At 55.3% G+C, this 16,370-nt stretch overlaps 1 protein-coding gene across 5 annotated transcripts; it reads left to right on the plus strand.

Annotated features, from left to right (window-relative positions):
- Nucleotides 1-2,433: 2,433 nt before the first annotated feature.
- Nucleotides 2,434-13,444, plus strand: PRR19 (proline rich 19). Of its 5 annotated transcripts, none has more exons than XM_083848119.1 (6): nucleotides 2,434-10,604; nucleotides 10,793-11,623; nucleotides 11,952-12,014; nucleotides 12,086-12,331; nucleotides 12,444-12,506; nucleotides 12,582-13,442. In XM_083848119.1, exons 2-6 carry the CDS (start codon nucleotides 10,793-10,795, stop codon nucleotides 13,167-13,169), a joined length of 1,791 nt encoding a protein of 596 aa, XP_083704245.1. In that variant the 5' UTR covers nucleotides 2,434-10,604; the 3' UTR covers nucleotides 13,170-13,442. The 5 variants fall into 5 exon arrangements, with proteins under 5 accessions (XP_083704245.1, XP_083704246.1, XP_083704243.1 ...); XM_083848120.1 differs by having other exon boundaries at nucleotides 10,596-10,608; XM_083848117.1 differs by lacking the exon at nucleotides 2,434-10,604 and having other exon boundaries at nucleotides 10,620-11,623.
- Nucleotides 13,445-16,370: the final 2,926 nt, after the last annotated feature.

The raw sequence follows: 16,370 nt of genomic DNA on the forward strand, positions 1-16,370 counted from the left end.
CCGCATCGGGCTGGTGCCTGCCCTGCGGCTGGCGGGCTGAGGTGTCCTCAGGGTAACGTGGCTTTGGGTGCGGGACGGCAGCAATGGGCCTCTAGCTGTGCGTGCACCCGGCCCTGGCAGTGGCACAGCACCAGTGGCAGCCGAGCAGTAGCTGTGCCCGCAGGGGGCTAGGCGGCTGTTTTGGCCAGTGGGACCAGGTAGATGGGGCACGTCTCCTCTCTGGTGGCCACTGCTGGCAGTGCCTGGGGCTCATGCTGCCCACGGCCATCCCGGTGCAGAGCCACTTGTGTGCCCCACGGGAGGCTGCCCCTGATGCCAGTGGTTGGCAGCTCCCTGTCCTCAGCACATCTCTTCGGTGCCACTGGCTGGACTCAATGCCCCCCTCGTGAGCAGGGCCTCAACAACTTGCGTGCCACCAACAGGACCTCGATGTCTCACATGCCACCAGAAGCACCTTCAGCATCTCATGTGCTACCAAGAGCGGCTGGGGTGACTGGCTCATGCTGCCCATGGCTGCCCTGGTGCACAGCTGCTCGTCTGCCCTGCAGGAGGGGTTGCCCTGGCTCTGGGTACCCAGACATCTCGTGTGCCACCAGCAGGACCTTGATGCCGGCAGGACACTCAGGGCACTTATAGCCCTTGTCTTCAGTGTTGCCTTCAGGTGCCACTGGCAGAAGCTCGATGTCTTGTGTGCTGCCAACAAGACAAGACACTTCACACGGCCACTGGCAAGACTCACTGAAGGCGGGACACTCGGGGCACTTATGGCAGCCCACCATATCTGAGGTCATGGGGTGACAGTGACTCTCTGGTGACATCACAGGGTTCTTCGGGCACCCCTGATGGCAGAAGTTACAGAGGTGACCTGGACTGCCATGAGAAAATGCTGACAAGAAATGGGTGCTCTACTCTGACAGGAGCAATGTCTGCTGGGCTGGGGGCCAGGCTGGGAGCTCAGCCTTTGGACTGGGAACTTGGCATGGGAGCCAGGTACCTCCTTGACGTGCAGCCGGACACACGTACATTGTGGATGTCCTGAGGATACCATTGGTGAAGACACAGCGAGAAACTGAGGAACCATTCATCGGCTGGGGAGGTGAAAAATACTCTGGGAAAGAGAAAATTGGTTTGATAAAGTAGGAATCAGCTTGACAGACAAAGTTTCATTTAAAGAAAAGAAAATCAGAAATATCATCACCTATTAGCTGCCTCAGGAAGAAGACAGAAATTAACAGCATCTGTTGGTTACCTGAAGTGGTGCTGTCTTATGCCCTCTGATATCTCTATGGTATAAAAAGGGCCTTATTTTTATCCAAAATGGAGCTTCTTCCTCTGAGAAGCTTCCCATGGTGCATGTGCTCCTCTTTCTATTAGTTGCAGATTTTTTGATTGTTGTTTCCCCTCCATAAACAGGTTGAAGCTTTGCTGGGACACCAGGCTAACTGATCATTACTATCTATAATGGCTTTCTACCACTTCTAAGTGCTGCAACTTTTCATTAGTGCTATACTCTTAATATCTACAACAAATATAGACTTGTGTTCTGGTAATAGCTTCTGATCTGTCTGTCCATCTATCTGCGTACCTTTTTGATGACAGTAAACTTGTTAGTGGTGATTTGTGTTGATATGTAATCAACACAAGCTTTTAGAAAATAAAGCCTCCGTGTCCTTATGTATTATAGAATCCTGCCAACTAACTGTTGTGCTCTCAACATACCCATGGGCCAGGTAACCCCCCTTTGGCATGGTGACAGCAGCCAGGAGCTCGTCCAGCCTCAGACACAGACCACAGGCTGGCCAAGCCCATCTGGCAGCCTCCTTCACAGCTGCCCCGGTGCTCGGGCCTAGCCGATGGCCGCGCTTTGGTTCAGGTCCCTGCAAAACCACCAGACACACAGTGGGGTTGGGGTTGGAAGGGACCTCTGCAGGTCACCTGCTCCAACCCCCCTGCTCAAGCAGGGCCACCTGCAGCGGAGTGGACACTGGGCACCACTGAGAAGAGCCTGGCTCTACCTCGTTTACACCCTCCCTTCACATATTTATGTACTTCAGCGAGATCCTCGCAGGCCTTCTCCACAATGGGCAGTCACGGCTCCCTCCGACTCTCCCCAGAGGACAGATGCTCCAGTCCTTCCACCAGCTTTGCTGCCATTTACTGGACTCTCTCCTGTATGGCCCAGTATGGGGTGCCCAGCACCAGACCCAGTCCTCCAGATGTGGCCTCACCACTTCTGAGCAGAGGGGAGTGATCACCTCGGCCTGCTGGCAGCCCTCCTCCTAATGCTGCACACGGAAGAGTAATTGCTCTTTCCTCAGGGAAAGCTTATAATAATAATAATAACAATAATAACAACAATAATAATAATAGTAGTAGTAGTAGTGGTAGTAGTAGTAGTAGTAGTAATAATAAAAATAACTGTTGAATACCTCAGCCTTCTCCAGGTTGGTTGTCACTAGTTCTTCTTGTTTTCTTTATCAGGATGGGGGTATCTGATAGGGTAATGCTTCCTTGAATCTTCCTTTTCTGACCAATGTAGCTGCAGAAGCCCTCCTCCTTCACATTCCTGGCCCAACTCATTTCCAGCTCAGCTCCGAGGATCACACCCAGCCCATACCCTTCCCTGCAGAGCTGTGTCCAGCAGGGTGCCCCCAGCATACCCTGGTGCCTCTGGTTGCTCCTCCCCAGGGGCAGGACTATGATTTTCGCCATCTTGAACTGCAGGAGGTTCATGTCAGGACATTTCTCCAGCCTGCTCAGGGCCCTATGGAGGTGCATCCATATCTCCTCCCAGGTTGGGACCAGCAGCAGGCTTGCTGAGGGCACATTCTGCACCATCATCCAGATCATTCATGAAGAGGCTGGGCAGGACTGGACCCAGGCTTGACCCCTGGGGAACACTGCTAATTCCTGGCCTAACACTGCAGCTTCACATCGCAGCCCAAAGCTGAACGTGCCACCCTCAAGTCCCAGCCTCACATCACAGATTCGCGTCCCAGGCCTGTGTCCCAGCCTCATGTTACAACCTCAAGTCACGCGGTTCACATCCCAAACTTGTGTGGCAGACTGACAGGCGTGTGTTGGGACTTAACTGTGAGAAAAGTGCAGCCTAGATTCACTAACTGAAAACAAAGGCATGATTTGGCATACATGGAGTGTCAAAAAGCTAAATCTTAGAATCATAGAATCATAGAGTATCCCAAGTTGGAAGGGACCCATAAGGATCATCGAGTCCAACTCCTGGCACCGCACAGGTTTACCCAAAATTTTAGACCTTGTGACTAAGTGCACAGTCCAAACACTTCTTAGACTCCGACAGGCTTGGTGCCGTGACTACTTCCCTGGGGAGCCTCTTCCAGTGCGCGACCACCCTCTCGGTGAAGAACCTCTTCCTGATGTCTAGCCTGAACCTCCCCTGCCTCAGCTTGACACCATTCGCGTGGGTCCTATCACTGGTGACTAAATAGAAGAAGAGATCAGCGCCTTCCCCTCCACTCCCCCTTACGAGGAAGCTGTAGGCCACAATGAGGTCTCCCCTCAGCCTCCTCTTTTCCAGGCTGAACAGGCCCAGTGACCTCAGCCGCTCCTCATACATCTTCCCCTCTAGGCCCTTCACCATCCTTGTAGCCCTCCTCTGGGCACTCTCCAACAGTTTTACATCCTTTTTGTACTGTGGTGTCCAGAACTACAGATCACAGGAATTGTATTTACTTAAATACTGTAATATTAGTAGTAACTTCTGACTTGCTTTTGTTGAAAAAGGCACTCAAAATCTTTAGTACAGTGCTTGTTATCACTTTAAATATTGTTTTTGGTTTTCCATGTGAAACATTTACATAGGTTTTTCATCTTTTAACTTCCTGAAGGTTTATAACCAGCACATTGTATTCCCCAAAAAGTTAGCTGTTTTTTTTAAATGGCTGGATACCCATTCCCAAGCCTCACGTTTCTAGTGGAGTCAGGGTACAGTTACTGAGCCCTTGTAATCACGCAGCTCTACCCATGCAAACACATCAGAACAACAGTTCCATCTTTGTCTCTTCTTCCTGTCTATCTAGCATCCCATTTATTTTCCGCCTTCCTCTGTCATTGTTTCTCACAACACGAGCAAAGCAACTTGGCTGGAAAAGCCTTTGAGGGTGTATTTTATGCCAGGTAGCTTCAAGGAAAATGTAAACTGTGTTTGACAGGATACAGTTCTCAGAGAGGATGCAACCTCTATTGAGCTACTACTACACTTGAACTTTGCCATTTACCATTTGAGTGGAACAAGGGTTATTCACAATGAATTTAACAAAGGATGCTTCTGTGTAATTACAGAAGTCAAATGCAGTTTGAACTAGAATAATTTACAAGTAACTTCTGCAAATTCTAGAAAGGAGTCTTTACTGCTTTATACACAAAGGACCAGTGAAAATAAATCTAGTAGTCATTAGAAATATACTTTCTAACGCACATTTTGCTCTGCACATATGCAAGGGTACAATGCTTACGTTACAAAACATCCTTTTCTGAATTAAAAAATAAAAATTGCATGATTAACGTCAACTTGCTGAATAAAGACTACTTTAGAGAGGGGCAATGAACTAAATTATTCTGATGTGAAACTGTTCTTCAAGATCAATTCTTTTTGAAGTGGCTGTCCCTGACAGCTCTTGCATCCCCTCAGAAAAAGGTCGAGTTGGTGGTTTGGCATCTTTCACCTGAATACTTCTAACAGTCCCCTCTTGGGAAGTTGGGCTGCTTGAAAAGAAGAATTTGGACACAAGCTGCTAGCAAAGCCATAAGGCTTCAGTGCAGCACTGAGCATTGTTTCTCCTTCTTTGGGGTCCCTCTTTTCTCAGCAGCTCCATTTCCACTCCCTCCTGTTGGCCCCATAACCCTGGGGTGTGAAGATGCCTAGAGGCTTGGCTGAGGCCCCGTCCTGGGACAAAATTACCAGCACCAGAAAAGCATGGACTCAGAAGAGCAATTTGCACAGGTGTTTGTATGTCTGCAAAGAAACCCTGTCTGCCCCCGCTTCCTTGCACTTTGGGAACCAAACCTCTCACCACTCCTCGAGCGTCCCTTGGCTTCCACCACCCACAGCCGTTCTCCAGCCTTTCCCTTCCAAAGCAGGCATCCTGAAAGCAATCTGTGGGGCCAGCATGGGGAGCAGAAGCAGGCTATGTTAAACCCCCGCTGTGTGCTGCCACGTGTCACTGTAGGCTGAGACATTGTAAAGTGAACACCAAACATTCAATAATTTAATAAATAAACCAATGGATAAGCAAAACGGCAATATATCAGAAGCAGTTCCCAATCCCAACTATTTCCCATCCCACTGATGATATTTTTGAAGGTGATTTTTGGAGGTGAAGGGATGGGGCTAGCAGTGTTGGCTCCTGGGACACCAGCATGTGTGCTGGCCCATCCTTTCCTGCTCGTGGGCGTATTGGAGGGTTGGGTGCTCCTGGTGTTTTTGTTCTTCTCTCTGCCCCAGTGATGCAAGTGCTACTCCCAGCTGTGGTGGAGCCAGGGCCCACACTACCAACACCAGTACCATGATGGGGAGCATGTTGGATGGAAGTGGGCAGGGGCAGTTCTTGCTGCTTATAGACTGGAAATCCTCTCTATTTTTGACTGTCCAAAGACACGCAGAGAATCACAGAATCACAGAATAATCTAGGTTGGAAGAGACCTCCAAGATCACCTAGTCCAACCTCTGACCTAACACTAACAAGTCCTCCACTAAACCATATCACTGAGCTCTAAATCTAAATGTCTTTTGAAGACATAATTTTGCCAGAGCTTCAGCGCCTTGAAAGACAACATTTTTTGCCCAATTCCAGATGCAGGGAAGAGCAGTGAGGGAGCAGGAGACGCCAGCATGGATTTTGGGGGGAATGTCCTGCTTCACCAGCCCGATGGCCTTCTGTGCTGAGGGGACCACGCACCTTCAGCCAGCGGGCAGATGGTGCGGGGCTGGGAGGAGCGGCTGAGTCCCATGCAAGCCCTGCTCAGCACCCTCTGAGCCCTCGGTGTGTTGCCAACGCTGTTTTGCCCCGCAAAACACGATGGCGTAGCCAGGTGGTTGTGATCCACCACCACTCCTGTGGACAAGCGTAATTAGGGCAGTGCCAAGCAGGCCTCTCCAAAGGTGGGGAGCCACGTCTGGGAGCAAGCACCCTGGCAGCCAGGCAGAGACGTCCTTGGCAGGGCTCAAAGTGCTACAGCTCTCCTGCAATGCCGGTGTCTTGGTGCCCTGAGCCTCCAGCCAGGAGAGGGGAAGCTGCTGCCCTGACACCACCTCAGGAGCTGGGGTCCCTCAGCCCCAGCTGGCCCCAAGAGCTCCCTGCCTTCGCTGGGCGTGCAGCACCCAGCATGTGGCAGCTCCTCCTGTGGGGCTGGGGGCAGGAGGACAGTGCCCAGAAAGCAGGGCTCGCTCTCCTCTGTCCCCAGGGGCTCTGGCTGGCACGCCAGCTTGCCCTGGGCCAGGCCAGGAGCAGGCGGAGCTGGCAGGCCCCGGCAGGATGTGGCCCAGGCCTGCCCTCCAGACTCCAGGGCCCTTTGAAGTTGCGGGGTTGCAACCATCTGGTGTCTTCTTGGCATCCATGGGGAGCTCAAGGGTCTGCAGGCTGTAGCTCCCAGGGGAATGTACCCTCTCCCGGGGCTGGGATCAGCACCATGGCTGGCAGTCTTCATTCTCCACCCTGCCTGGCCCACAGAGGCCCCAGCTTTGCGGTCCTTCCCTGAGAGGGCATGAAGGGCTCTGCCACCCTGAGCCTGAGCACCCCATGCCCCTTACCAGTGCCTGGGCCAGCGCAGCCAGCGCACTCCCACTGCTGCGAGGTGTCCCCAAGGTGGGAGCATCGGCAGTGGGTCCCGCTGGTGGCACACAAAGAGCACAGCAGCAGCTGCCAGGGCCTGGGGAAGCCGTTGGGCTGGTGACCATGCAGACACCAGCAGGTGGTGACACCATGAAGGACCTGAGGCCCCCAACAGCCCAAGTGGGACAGAATCCATTAGACCTCCCTGGCCTGGCCCCAGCTGGGCACCCAGAGACGTTTCTCACAGAGCCTGCCACACAAAATGTCCTCACGTCTGGGCTGAGGCTGGGGCTCTGCCCTTCCCTGCTGGGCCCTGGGGCACTCGTGCCACACTGGGGACTCTGCCTGCAGGGTGGAGACAGAGGAGGCTCCCCGTGTGAGCAGGACGCCGCTCTGGGCACATGGTGTCCCTGCGGGCTGGCAGAGGGAAGGGCCTCCTACATGGATGCAGCCCCGGTGGAACCAGGCGTACTTGCAGGAGGGGCACACCATGGTGGTGTAGGAGGGGCTGTCCTCCACCATCTCCATGCAGATGATGCACATGGTGTGCCCCTCCTGCAGCGTCTCCAGGGTCTGCTGCGGGCGGTGCTCCCAGCAGAAGGAGGTGGGTGAGGACAGAAGAGTTGAGTGAGGCCAGGGACTGCCGGAGGCCCTGCACAGCTCTGGCCAGAGCCTGGAGGGACCACCACCTCCCTGGGAGGCACTGCACACGTGGCCCCCTTGCCAGCCCTTTCCTCCCCAAAGGAGCCCCCCACCCAAAATTTCCCCACATGTCCTGGCTGAGGCTGGGGCTCGGCCCTTCCCTGCTGGGCCCCGGGGCACTCATGCCACACTGGGGACTGCCTGCAGGGCAGAGGCAGAGGGGGCTGCAGCCCAACCTAGGGCAGCTCGTACCTGTACTCCCCAAAGAACTGGGAGATGCAGCCCCGCTGGGAGCCGCAGGGCAGGTGGAACCGGCGCGAGCACCGCTTCTGCCGGCAGGCGACGGTGGCCCCCTTCTTGCGGCAGACGCAGCAGCGCTGCGAAGGGCACAGCAGCCCTGTCAGTGACGTGGCCAGGGCCACTGGGACTTGCCCGGAGCTTGTTCAGAGCCTCGAGGATTTCCTTGCCAGGGCTCAAGCTCAGCTGCCACAAGCCCATGAAGTGGTGGATGTGGCAGTGCCCAGGAGCTCCCCCAGCCTCATAGAAGTGCCCTGGGCTTCCAAGCCCATGGTGCAGCCTCTTCATCCCTGTGAATGGCTGTGGTGGCTTGGCGTAGGCTGGCTGCCAGGTGCCCACCCAGCTGCTCTCTCGTTCCCTCCTCAGCGTACCAGGCAGAGAAAATACAAGGGAGAAACCCTCGTGGGTTGTGATGAGGGCACAGGGAGATGGCTCACGGGCTGCTGTCAAAGACAAAACCATCTTGGTTTGGGGAAGACTTGTTTGATTGACTTCCAATTGATCAGAGTGTAAAGCAGTGTGAACTAAAAGCAATCTAAAAACACCTTTTCCCCACCACTATTCTTTGGCCTTCTCCCCTGATGTTGCAGGATGTTGCAGTGGGGGGTGTCTCGTCCCCAGCGGGCTGGTGGGGAGCAGCACCCTGTGGCCACCCATGTGCTCTAGAAGATGCTGCGAGCACCTCCAGCTGGGAGAAAAGCCTCTTGTCTGGAGGGGGAAACCACAGTCTGCTGCAGGTGGGCATCAACAGAGGGAGAACATAGGCAACAGGACGGGAAAGGTGTGGCTGGGGTGAGGGAACTGGGATCTGTTGTGAGCACCAAATCATCCAACAGAAGAGCAAACGGGCACATGGCTATGTTGGTATGAGTTCCTGCAGCTTTCTGCTCTGGTGCTCCTGTGGTTCTAGCATTGAGAGTACAGACTTTCTTCTCTTCCTGGAAAAGCAAGTAACCCAATCTGGACATCATGACTATTTACTTAATATTCTTGTGTAAAAGCAGTCACAGTTTGTGCAGAGAAGAAAACCAGGAATTAATTAGGTCCTCGGAGAAATCTTGGAAGGACAGCCCTCTAGGGGCTACTAATGGGACAGGCTGAGGACAACCCTGTACAATCAGTTTTCAAGCAGTGGAAGTGCTTGAGGATGTTTCTGTACTCCACTTGTCATGTTCTGTATGTTCTGGGATGCTCTTGCTCAGCCCGCGTTGGCCAAGTTTAGAGCATATCACAGGAAAATGGAGACCCTGCTTTTAGTGCTGTAAAGTCATGTTGCCAAGTTGGGAGCCAAGTTGCCTGTGAGCTTGGGGAGGGGGAAGGATACGGCCATGGGAGGTATGGGAGAGGAAGAGTATGTGGGAAGTAGGGGTGAAGGAGTGCTGTTGGCAGAAACTGTTGGACGGGGAGTGATAGAGGTGTGAACCAGGGCAGAGAGGGCTGTGGGAACAAACAGGAGAGGGTTGGACACCGCCTGTGCAAATTCATAACTGCTGGATTTTATGGGTTATTCAAATCTTTTTTTCACTTGTAGGAAGTGAAAAGCCAGTGCTGCACAGGACAATGATCTGAGCCTTCGCACGGGTGAACACAATCCACTGGCCTGAAGAGCCAGTGACAAAGCTGGCCATTTCAGCTCAAGAAAGGAAGCCTTCTGCCCTCTGCTGGCAAGCAAGACATATTCCAAAGGAGCACTGGGGGACACCTGAGAAGAAACGGTGCCCACCGCCTAGCTCACCAGCATGAATGTAGGATCAAATTGTTTGCACAGAACCCCAATGTGTGTGGGCCAGAAATACTCCGAGGTTGAAGTGAAACCGGAATGGTTGCACTCGACTTAGCACTGCCACAATTCAGGCCCTACTTAAAGCTAGGGCAGGACAGGAACAACTCACTGCCTGTGCCAGGCTCGCACCTAATACAACCAGGAATCTATGGAGAACTTCCAGGTGGCTTATTTCACGTAAGGGAAGGATCTTTTGGCCAAGTAGCAGTTTACACAACTTGCAGAAGAAACGATCTTGATTCTTGCCAGTTTCCAGGCCACAGGGGCCTCTCCACAGGGGAACTCGTGCTGCGTGCCTGGAGCACTTCCTGTCCTCCTTCTGCACTGACCTCGGGAGCTGCGGGGCTGCTTCTCACTCCTCTCTCCCAGCTGCTGTTGTGTTGTGCAGCAGGTTTGTTTGTTTGTTTGTTTCCTCCCTTTGTTAAATATGGTCTCTCAGAGGCACAAACAACATTGATTATTGGCTCGGCTCTGGGCAGTGGTGGGTCCCTTTGCTGCCAGCTGAAACTGGCCCTTATCTAACATGGGGCAGCTCTTGGATCCTTCTCACAGAGGCCAGGCCTGCAGCTCCCTGCTACCAAAACCTTGCCGTGTAAACCCACTACAGGGTTTCAGGACCTTCAGGAGCACCTCCAGCCCTGCCTCACCTTTTGCCCTTGTCAAAGAGATTGCAAGGCTGTGAAAACAAGGAACAGGCATGGCGGGAGCCCAGTGGCACCCGGGGGTCTCAGGACCCCCAGCTTCTCTTGCGTTCCCCACAAACTGTCAGTGCCCTGACACCACCACCCCCCTCCCACAGGTGTCCCCTCTCTGCAGTCCGTGGTGTGGGACCAGCGCCCAGACAGGAGGGCCGTGGGGAGCAGACGGCAGCGGTGGGCTGAGCGGTGGCTGAGCACCCAGGGGTGCAGGGTGCCCCCAAACGAGGGCGGCTGCCCAGGGGCTGCGGACAGAACGAGAACGGGGCCGGGGCCGGGGCCGGGGCCGGTGCGGGCGGTGCCCGGGCAGCCGCTGCCCCTCAGGCCCCCCGGGGCGGGGCCTGGCAGCCGTTGGCGGCGGGAGGGGGGGGCAGGAGTGTAGGTAGTGGGGGAGGGGCGGCCGGGGGGGCACGAGGGGGAGCGGAGGGCCCTGGGGGTATTGAGGGAGCCTGGGGATGGAACGGGGGAGCCTCGGGGGGGGGGCAGCCGGGGATACTGCAGGGGCCAGGCTGGGAAGTGGCGCCGCCGCCCCCCCAGCGCAGCCCCCCCCCTTGTTTCGTCCCCAGATGTCGGCCATGAGCCACGGGAGCGGCCGAGGCGATGCCCGGGGCGCTGCCAGGGACGCGCAGGCCCCGCCCGGCCGCGTCAAGCGCCGCAGGACCAGGGGCGAGCGCAACCGCACCAAGTTCGGCCGATGCCTCCCCAGCAGCACCAGGCGGCAGGGGCCGAGGCCCCCCTGGGGGGGCGTCCCCCCCCTCCGGGCTGCACCCCCCCAGCCCAGCCCCCTGCCCCCCCCCCGGCCCGTCATCATCACCCAGCAGCGCCTCAGCCGCCCCCGGGGCCTCCTCGGCCGGGGGGTGACATCGGGGGACATCCAGCGGCTGCTGGGGGGCGGGCAGGGGGCGGGCCCCCCCCCGGCCGAGGGGCTGGGATGGCCGGCAGGCAGCCCCCTCCCCGCGCAGGGGCTGGGGAGGGACGGGCGGGCGTCGCCCCCCGAGCCACAAGTCCCTCGGGGGCCGGGGAGGGAGGACGGGGGCTCCCCCCCCCGCACCGGGACGCCCCCCCAGGAGGTGGCCGGCCGCCTGCGGGCCCTCCTGCCGGCCCCGGCCGAGCTGTGGGGCCGCGCCCTGGCGGAGGAGCGGCGCCGCGCCGTGCTCGCAGCCCTGCTGGAGCGCCACTGCGCCCTGCCCGACCTGGCCGCCCTCCTGCCCCCCCGGGGCGTGGGGGCTGCGGGGGGCCTCTCCCACGGACTGCCCCCTCCTGGGCCGCCCCCTGCCTCCCCCCCCTCGCCGGGGCTCAGCACCCCTGAAATGGAGCCGCTTCCCCAGGCGGTGCGGAGCAAGGACCCTGCAGCCCATCGCAGCCACCCCCCTGCACCTCTGCAGGCTGTCACTCAGGTGAGTGACCGAAAAAGCGTATTTCCCCCCCCAAAAAAACGCCATTTTTTTCCCCCCAAAATGGTGATACGTCCCCAGCTATCCCCTTGGCCCTACTGCCAACCACACTTTGCTCCATCAGGCACTGACCTCTGCAACTTCATGTTGCCCCCCAATGTTTACAGTTCTGAGACAAAGAGGAACGTGAGTGCCAAAAAAACAAACAAAAAAAAAAACAAACAGCTTTTCCCCCCAAAATACGTCTACTGCCATTTTCTCTCAACTAAATGGTGATGCTTCCCATACCTGTGCGCCTTTGCCTGCTGCTAACCACACTCTCCTCCTGCAGGCACCAACCTCCCCTTCCTTGTTCCCTCCCCCTGACTTCAGCCCTGAGACAATGAAGAGGCAGGTAAGTACCTAAATGGGGGTGTCCCCATCCCCAGTGTCAGAAAGGGTCAGTTTATGCCCCACTCCCTGCAGAGCTGTTTCCCCTGGATGATGGAGGATGAAGACGAGGCACACTCCGAAAAACCCGCCATGCAATTCTGCGTCCGGACCCCCTCACCACCACTGTTCAGGGCCCGCCACCCTGCACCCTCCCCTGCCTCCTACCTACCTGCAGGGCGCTGCACTCCCGAACCTGAGCTGCTGCCCCAGCCAACTACGAGCAGGAACCCAGCACCCCAGCACCGCTGGCACCGTGTCTCCCCACAAGCTGTCGATCAGGTGAGTGCCATAGAGAAACTGCTTTGCCCCCAAACAACATTTTCTCTCCCTAAAATAGTGATGTATCCCCACCCCACTTTTCCCTGCTGTTAACTGCATTCTTCCCCTGCAGACTCCAAGCCCCCCTGCTGTTCCTCTGCCCCCTGTTTTCGGTGCCAAGAGGAAGGAGAGGCAGGTGAGTCCCCAGATGGGGGTGCCCCCCACCCCAGTATGAGGAGGGGTTGACTTACACCCCCCCACCTTACTGCAGAGCTGGCTCCCCTGGATGTCGGAAGATGAGGATGACACACACCCTGAAGACCCAGCCCCACTGTTCTGTGCCCGGACACCATCTCCACCACTATTTGAGGGGCTTCCCCAGCCCCACATCCCCCTGGGGGAGCCAGGCTGCACATGCAGGGCAGCATGGGGCCCCAGGGTAGAGGACAAAGCAGAAGGGCATGGCCAGATCTACTGGCGGTCCCGTGTGCCACAGCATCACCGGGTGTTAGAGCATCCCATGTCAGGGACACACGCCCCACACCACCCCTGCTGGTGCCACAGGGACCAGCGGACACCCCCTACTTTGTACCGGGGCACATGCCCCTGTGCCCCCTCCCCATCACACCACCCCTGCAAGCACAGCCCTTGTCCCCACAGCAGGCCTCGGCATGCCACGAGCTTCCCCACGTGCCGCTGCTCACCCCGTGAAAGCCACCGGCCACGGGGCTGGAGGGGGCCGCTGGAGCCACGGCAAAGGGGGTGGCACCTTTCCTTCTGCCCCCATGCCACAGTTCCCCATAATGCACGGGAAAGGGACTCTAGCCCCAATGTCTGGCTCTTCCCCTGCCTGTACTGAAGGACATGGGAAGGCATACTTTATTGGAGTAACCTCCCTGTGCTCAATAAAGGCTGTTACACCTTTATGTGGCTGTGTCCCTAGTTGTTTCCTTTTATGACCCCCCCTCCCAGCTCACCCTCATCCCTATGGGGTCACAGACTGGGCATCCACAGCACCAGTGGTTTGGGGTGAGAAAAGCTCTTTTTGGGTCTTTTCAGAGGGCAAGCAGGGCCTGGCAGGGGTGGGAGGTGGGGGAGCTGCAAGTCAAGCACAACTGATGGCTAACAAAGGCTTTATGAATCGTTAGGCAGCTCTGGAGCACTGCTCGGATGCACGCACACCACCCACACCCACCCACCCACCCACCCACCCACCGATGCACCTTCAATGCCCAGTTCAGGCCAGCAGCAGGGGGACAGCAGAAGGTCCAGGCACTGCTGAAGCTGGTCCCACCCTCTGACTACTATCCCTGCTCTTACCCTGGCAAAAAAAATGATACCGCTAGGGGAAATCTGGACAGTATCAGAAGTGACTACAGAGCTCTGTGAACAGTAGTCCAGTCCCTGTGGTGTTTTCAATTCTGCCGGAGCGGGAAAAGACCGTGAGGAGGAGGGCACTGGTAGCACAAGTCAGTAATTGCCTGCAGAACTGGTGTTGGTGACAGGGTTTTGCTTTCTGTGACCTTAGGACCACGCTTGAGGATCGGTGTCTGCTTGGGAGAAATGGGATCCACCTCACTAAACAGAGCAAAGATGTTTCTGCCAAGAGGATGGCTGACCTCATAAGGAGGTCTTTAAACCAGGAATGAGGAAGAGGAGAGAGGGTAACCAGCAGTCCCGTGGAGGAGGGACGGACAGGGTTGCTGAAAAAAGCACATGGGGTAGTGTAAGGAAGGAATCACAAAACCAACAAAATGGGCATTAAGCAGGGTCACCTCTACCACTTGCAGGTAAGCAGAGAAGTTCCTGTGAGGCACCGTTATGCAGAAATCTCCCAGTGCCAGCGAATTTGACTTTTGTACTGATTAGTATATATGCTATGATGAAATGCCCCAGGCTGGCATTATGTCAGTTATATTTATATGACTGGCTATATCAACACTCTGTCACACGGAAGGCTGTCTGAAGCTCCTGCCAGTACAGGAAATTCAGCACTTTGCATAGGACAGGGAAAACAGCTTCCTGCCTCAAAAACAGGCAGCCAGTTCACAGATTTATGAATTCAGTTTCTCTGCTTTATATTGTTAAAGACAGGGGGAGCTCGGTAGCAAATATCCTGCACGTCTCCCAGGGCTGGACACACGGTGTGCCTGCATGTGCCCTTCCACACAGGCACAAGGGAGCCATGGCAAAGGGTCGTAGTACTTGGCAGGGCCTCAGACCATCCGTGCAGTGCTCTGTTGTACTGGGACTCTCCTCAGCAGATCAGGAAAATTGCCATGTAGCCCCCGAAGTGGACCACAGTGGTCCCTGCAGCAGGGCCCAGCTGAGACTTTCTCTCCTGGGCAGTACCTGGCAGAGGGAAGGCAAGCTGCAGGCATGCAAGAGGATCTGCCTTCAGCAGGACAGGACAGGCTTCAGACAGAGCATGGGACAAACTGGCCTCAGTCCTTTCCAACCATCCTTTTCAAACAAAGGTGGGAATTGGTGCAAAGGAGCTGTAACATGCAGCTGCAGACTTGAGTGGAGAGGTCTGATGTGAAGAGAAGGGATGTAAATCCTAGGTGTGCTTGAGACAAATGGTGGAGCTGGGAAGGCGAGGAGAAATTTGGCCCGTGTAGTGCCTGAGTTCAAGGAAACTGCCTTAACCAACCTGTCCAGACCTCCTTAGGACTCCTTCTGCATCAATATCACTTGGAGAATGTTGTTAACAAGTATTCTGTAAGTGGGGAAAAAATGAAGGAAAAAAAAAAGGCTTGAGAGGAGACATTCTTTTACAGAACCAGAATCACCTTTTTTATTAGGTGTTCACTGAACTCTTTTGTTTAACTGCATGTCTGAAACTTCTCCAATTAGCTGGCTGAGTCTTCAAGACTTGAAGATAAATATGGGAAGAGACATGGCTTTTTGTATTTTAATGAGTCCCATGGTGTATTTGGTGTATGGACCTCAGAGACTGAGAGAAGACTGAGCAAACCCCTGAAGAAGTCAATGTTAGAAGCAACTCCCCCAGTTTCAGGGGGTATTAATGGGTCCCACTGAGGGCCAGTACCAACAGATGGTCCCCATGGACTTGTTAGATGAGAAAACTGGAGGCAGTGACCATGGGTAGGCAAAGGCAATGCAGAGGTGGTGCTGATGCTAAGTAGCCCTTGATGTGTTACATTAAGCCAAACCCTGACCTCCAGGTCCTGGGAAGGGAGGTCCTGTCCCTCACACATTGCTCAGGGCTCTTCCTGGTGTCATGGAATATGGGAGGCGTTCAATGCTGAGAGCAGGACTACAGGATGATGCTTCTGGGACTCTGCTGTGTGGGGCAAAGAGATAATGGCATCCTAGTGACATCAGGTTAAGGTTTCTCCTGGTAGGTCTTGGTGGCAGAGACCTCAGCCATAGCCAACGGGAGAAAGAGCTTCCGTTGGGTTCTGGTAGGAAAAAGGTTCTGTTGGGAGCTTTCAGCATCGCCATAGCCCTTGGCCCCTGCACCACAGGCTCTCCTGTGCTGTTCCATGCCTTCACCTTGCAAGTCTGTGGGCACCCAGTCCTGTCCTTCTCTTAAACATCACCCCAAAAGATCACTGTCTTTACTGATTTCTCTCCTTCTTCCCTGGCTATTCCTTGAAACACGAAGCCCTGGGGTGACCCAGACACCCTCTGGGTGGCCTGTTGTACCACGACACATTAGAATGACATTTCTTTTTTCTCATGTTTGGTCTCAATCTCCCAAACTGCACTTTGTGGCATTCTTCCTTTCTCCTGATTCTTTCCACTACCAAAATAAGCTTCATCCTCTCTGAAACCATCCTTCGAAGAATTTTTTTTTTTTTTCCATGCCCTTCCCTCTTGGCTGGCCTGCCTGATAACCATATCTAAGGCCTAGCTGATCACAGTGCTCGTGGGGATTCCTCAGAAAGAACCTTCTTCTCTCCAGAGTGTGAGCAACGACCTCCAATTTATATTGATCCAGAAGGTCTCCTGATGAACTCTGAGTATATAGGAAAAGCAAGAACCTTTCTGTCAGACATCCTATGGGAACCCTGTGCCCAGCCCTAATCTGCCT

Source organism: Anser anser (genome assembly GCF_964211835.1).
Source record: "Anser anser genome assembly, chromosome: 9".
Classification (NCBI taxonomy): Eukaryota; Metazoa; Chordata; class Aves; order Anseriformes; family Anatidae; genus Anser; species Anser anser.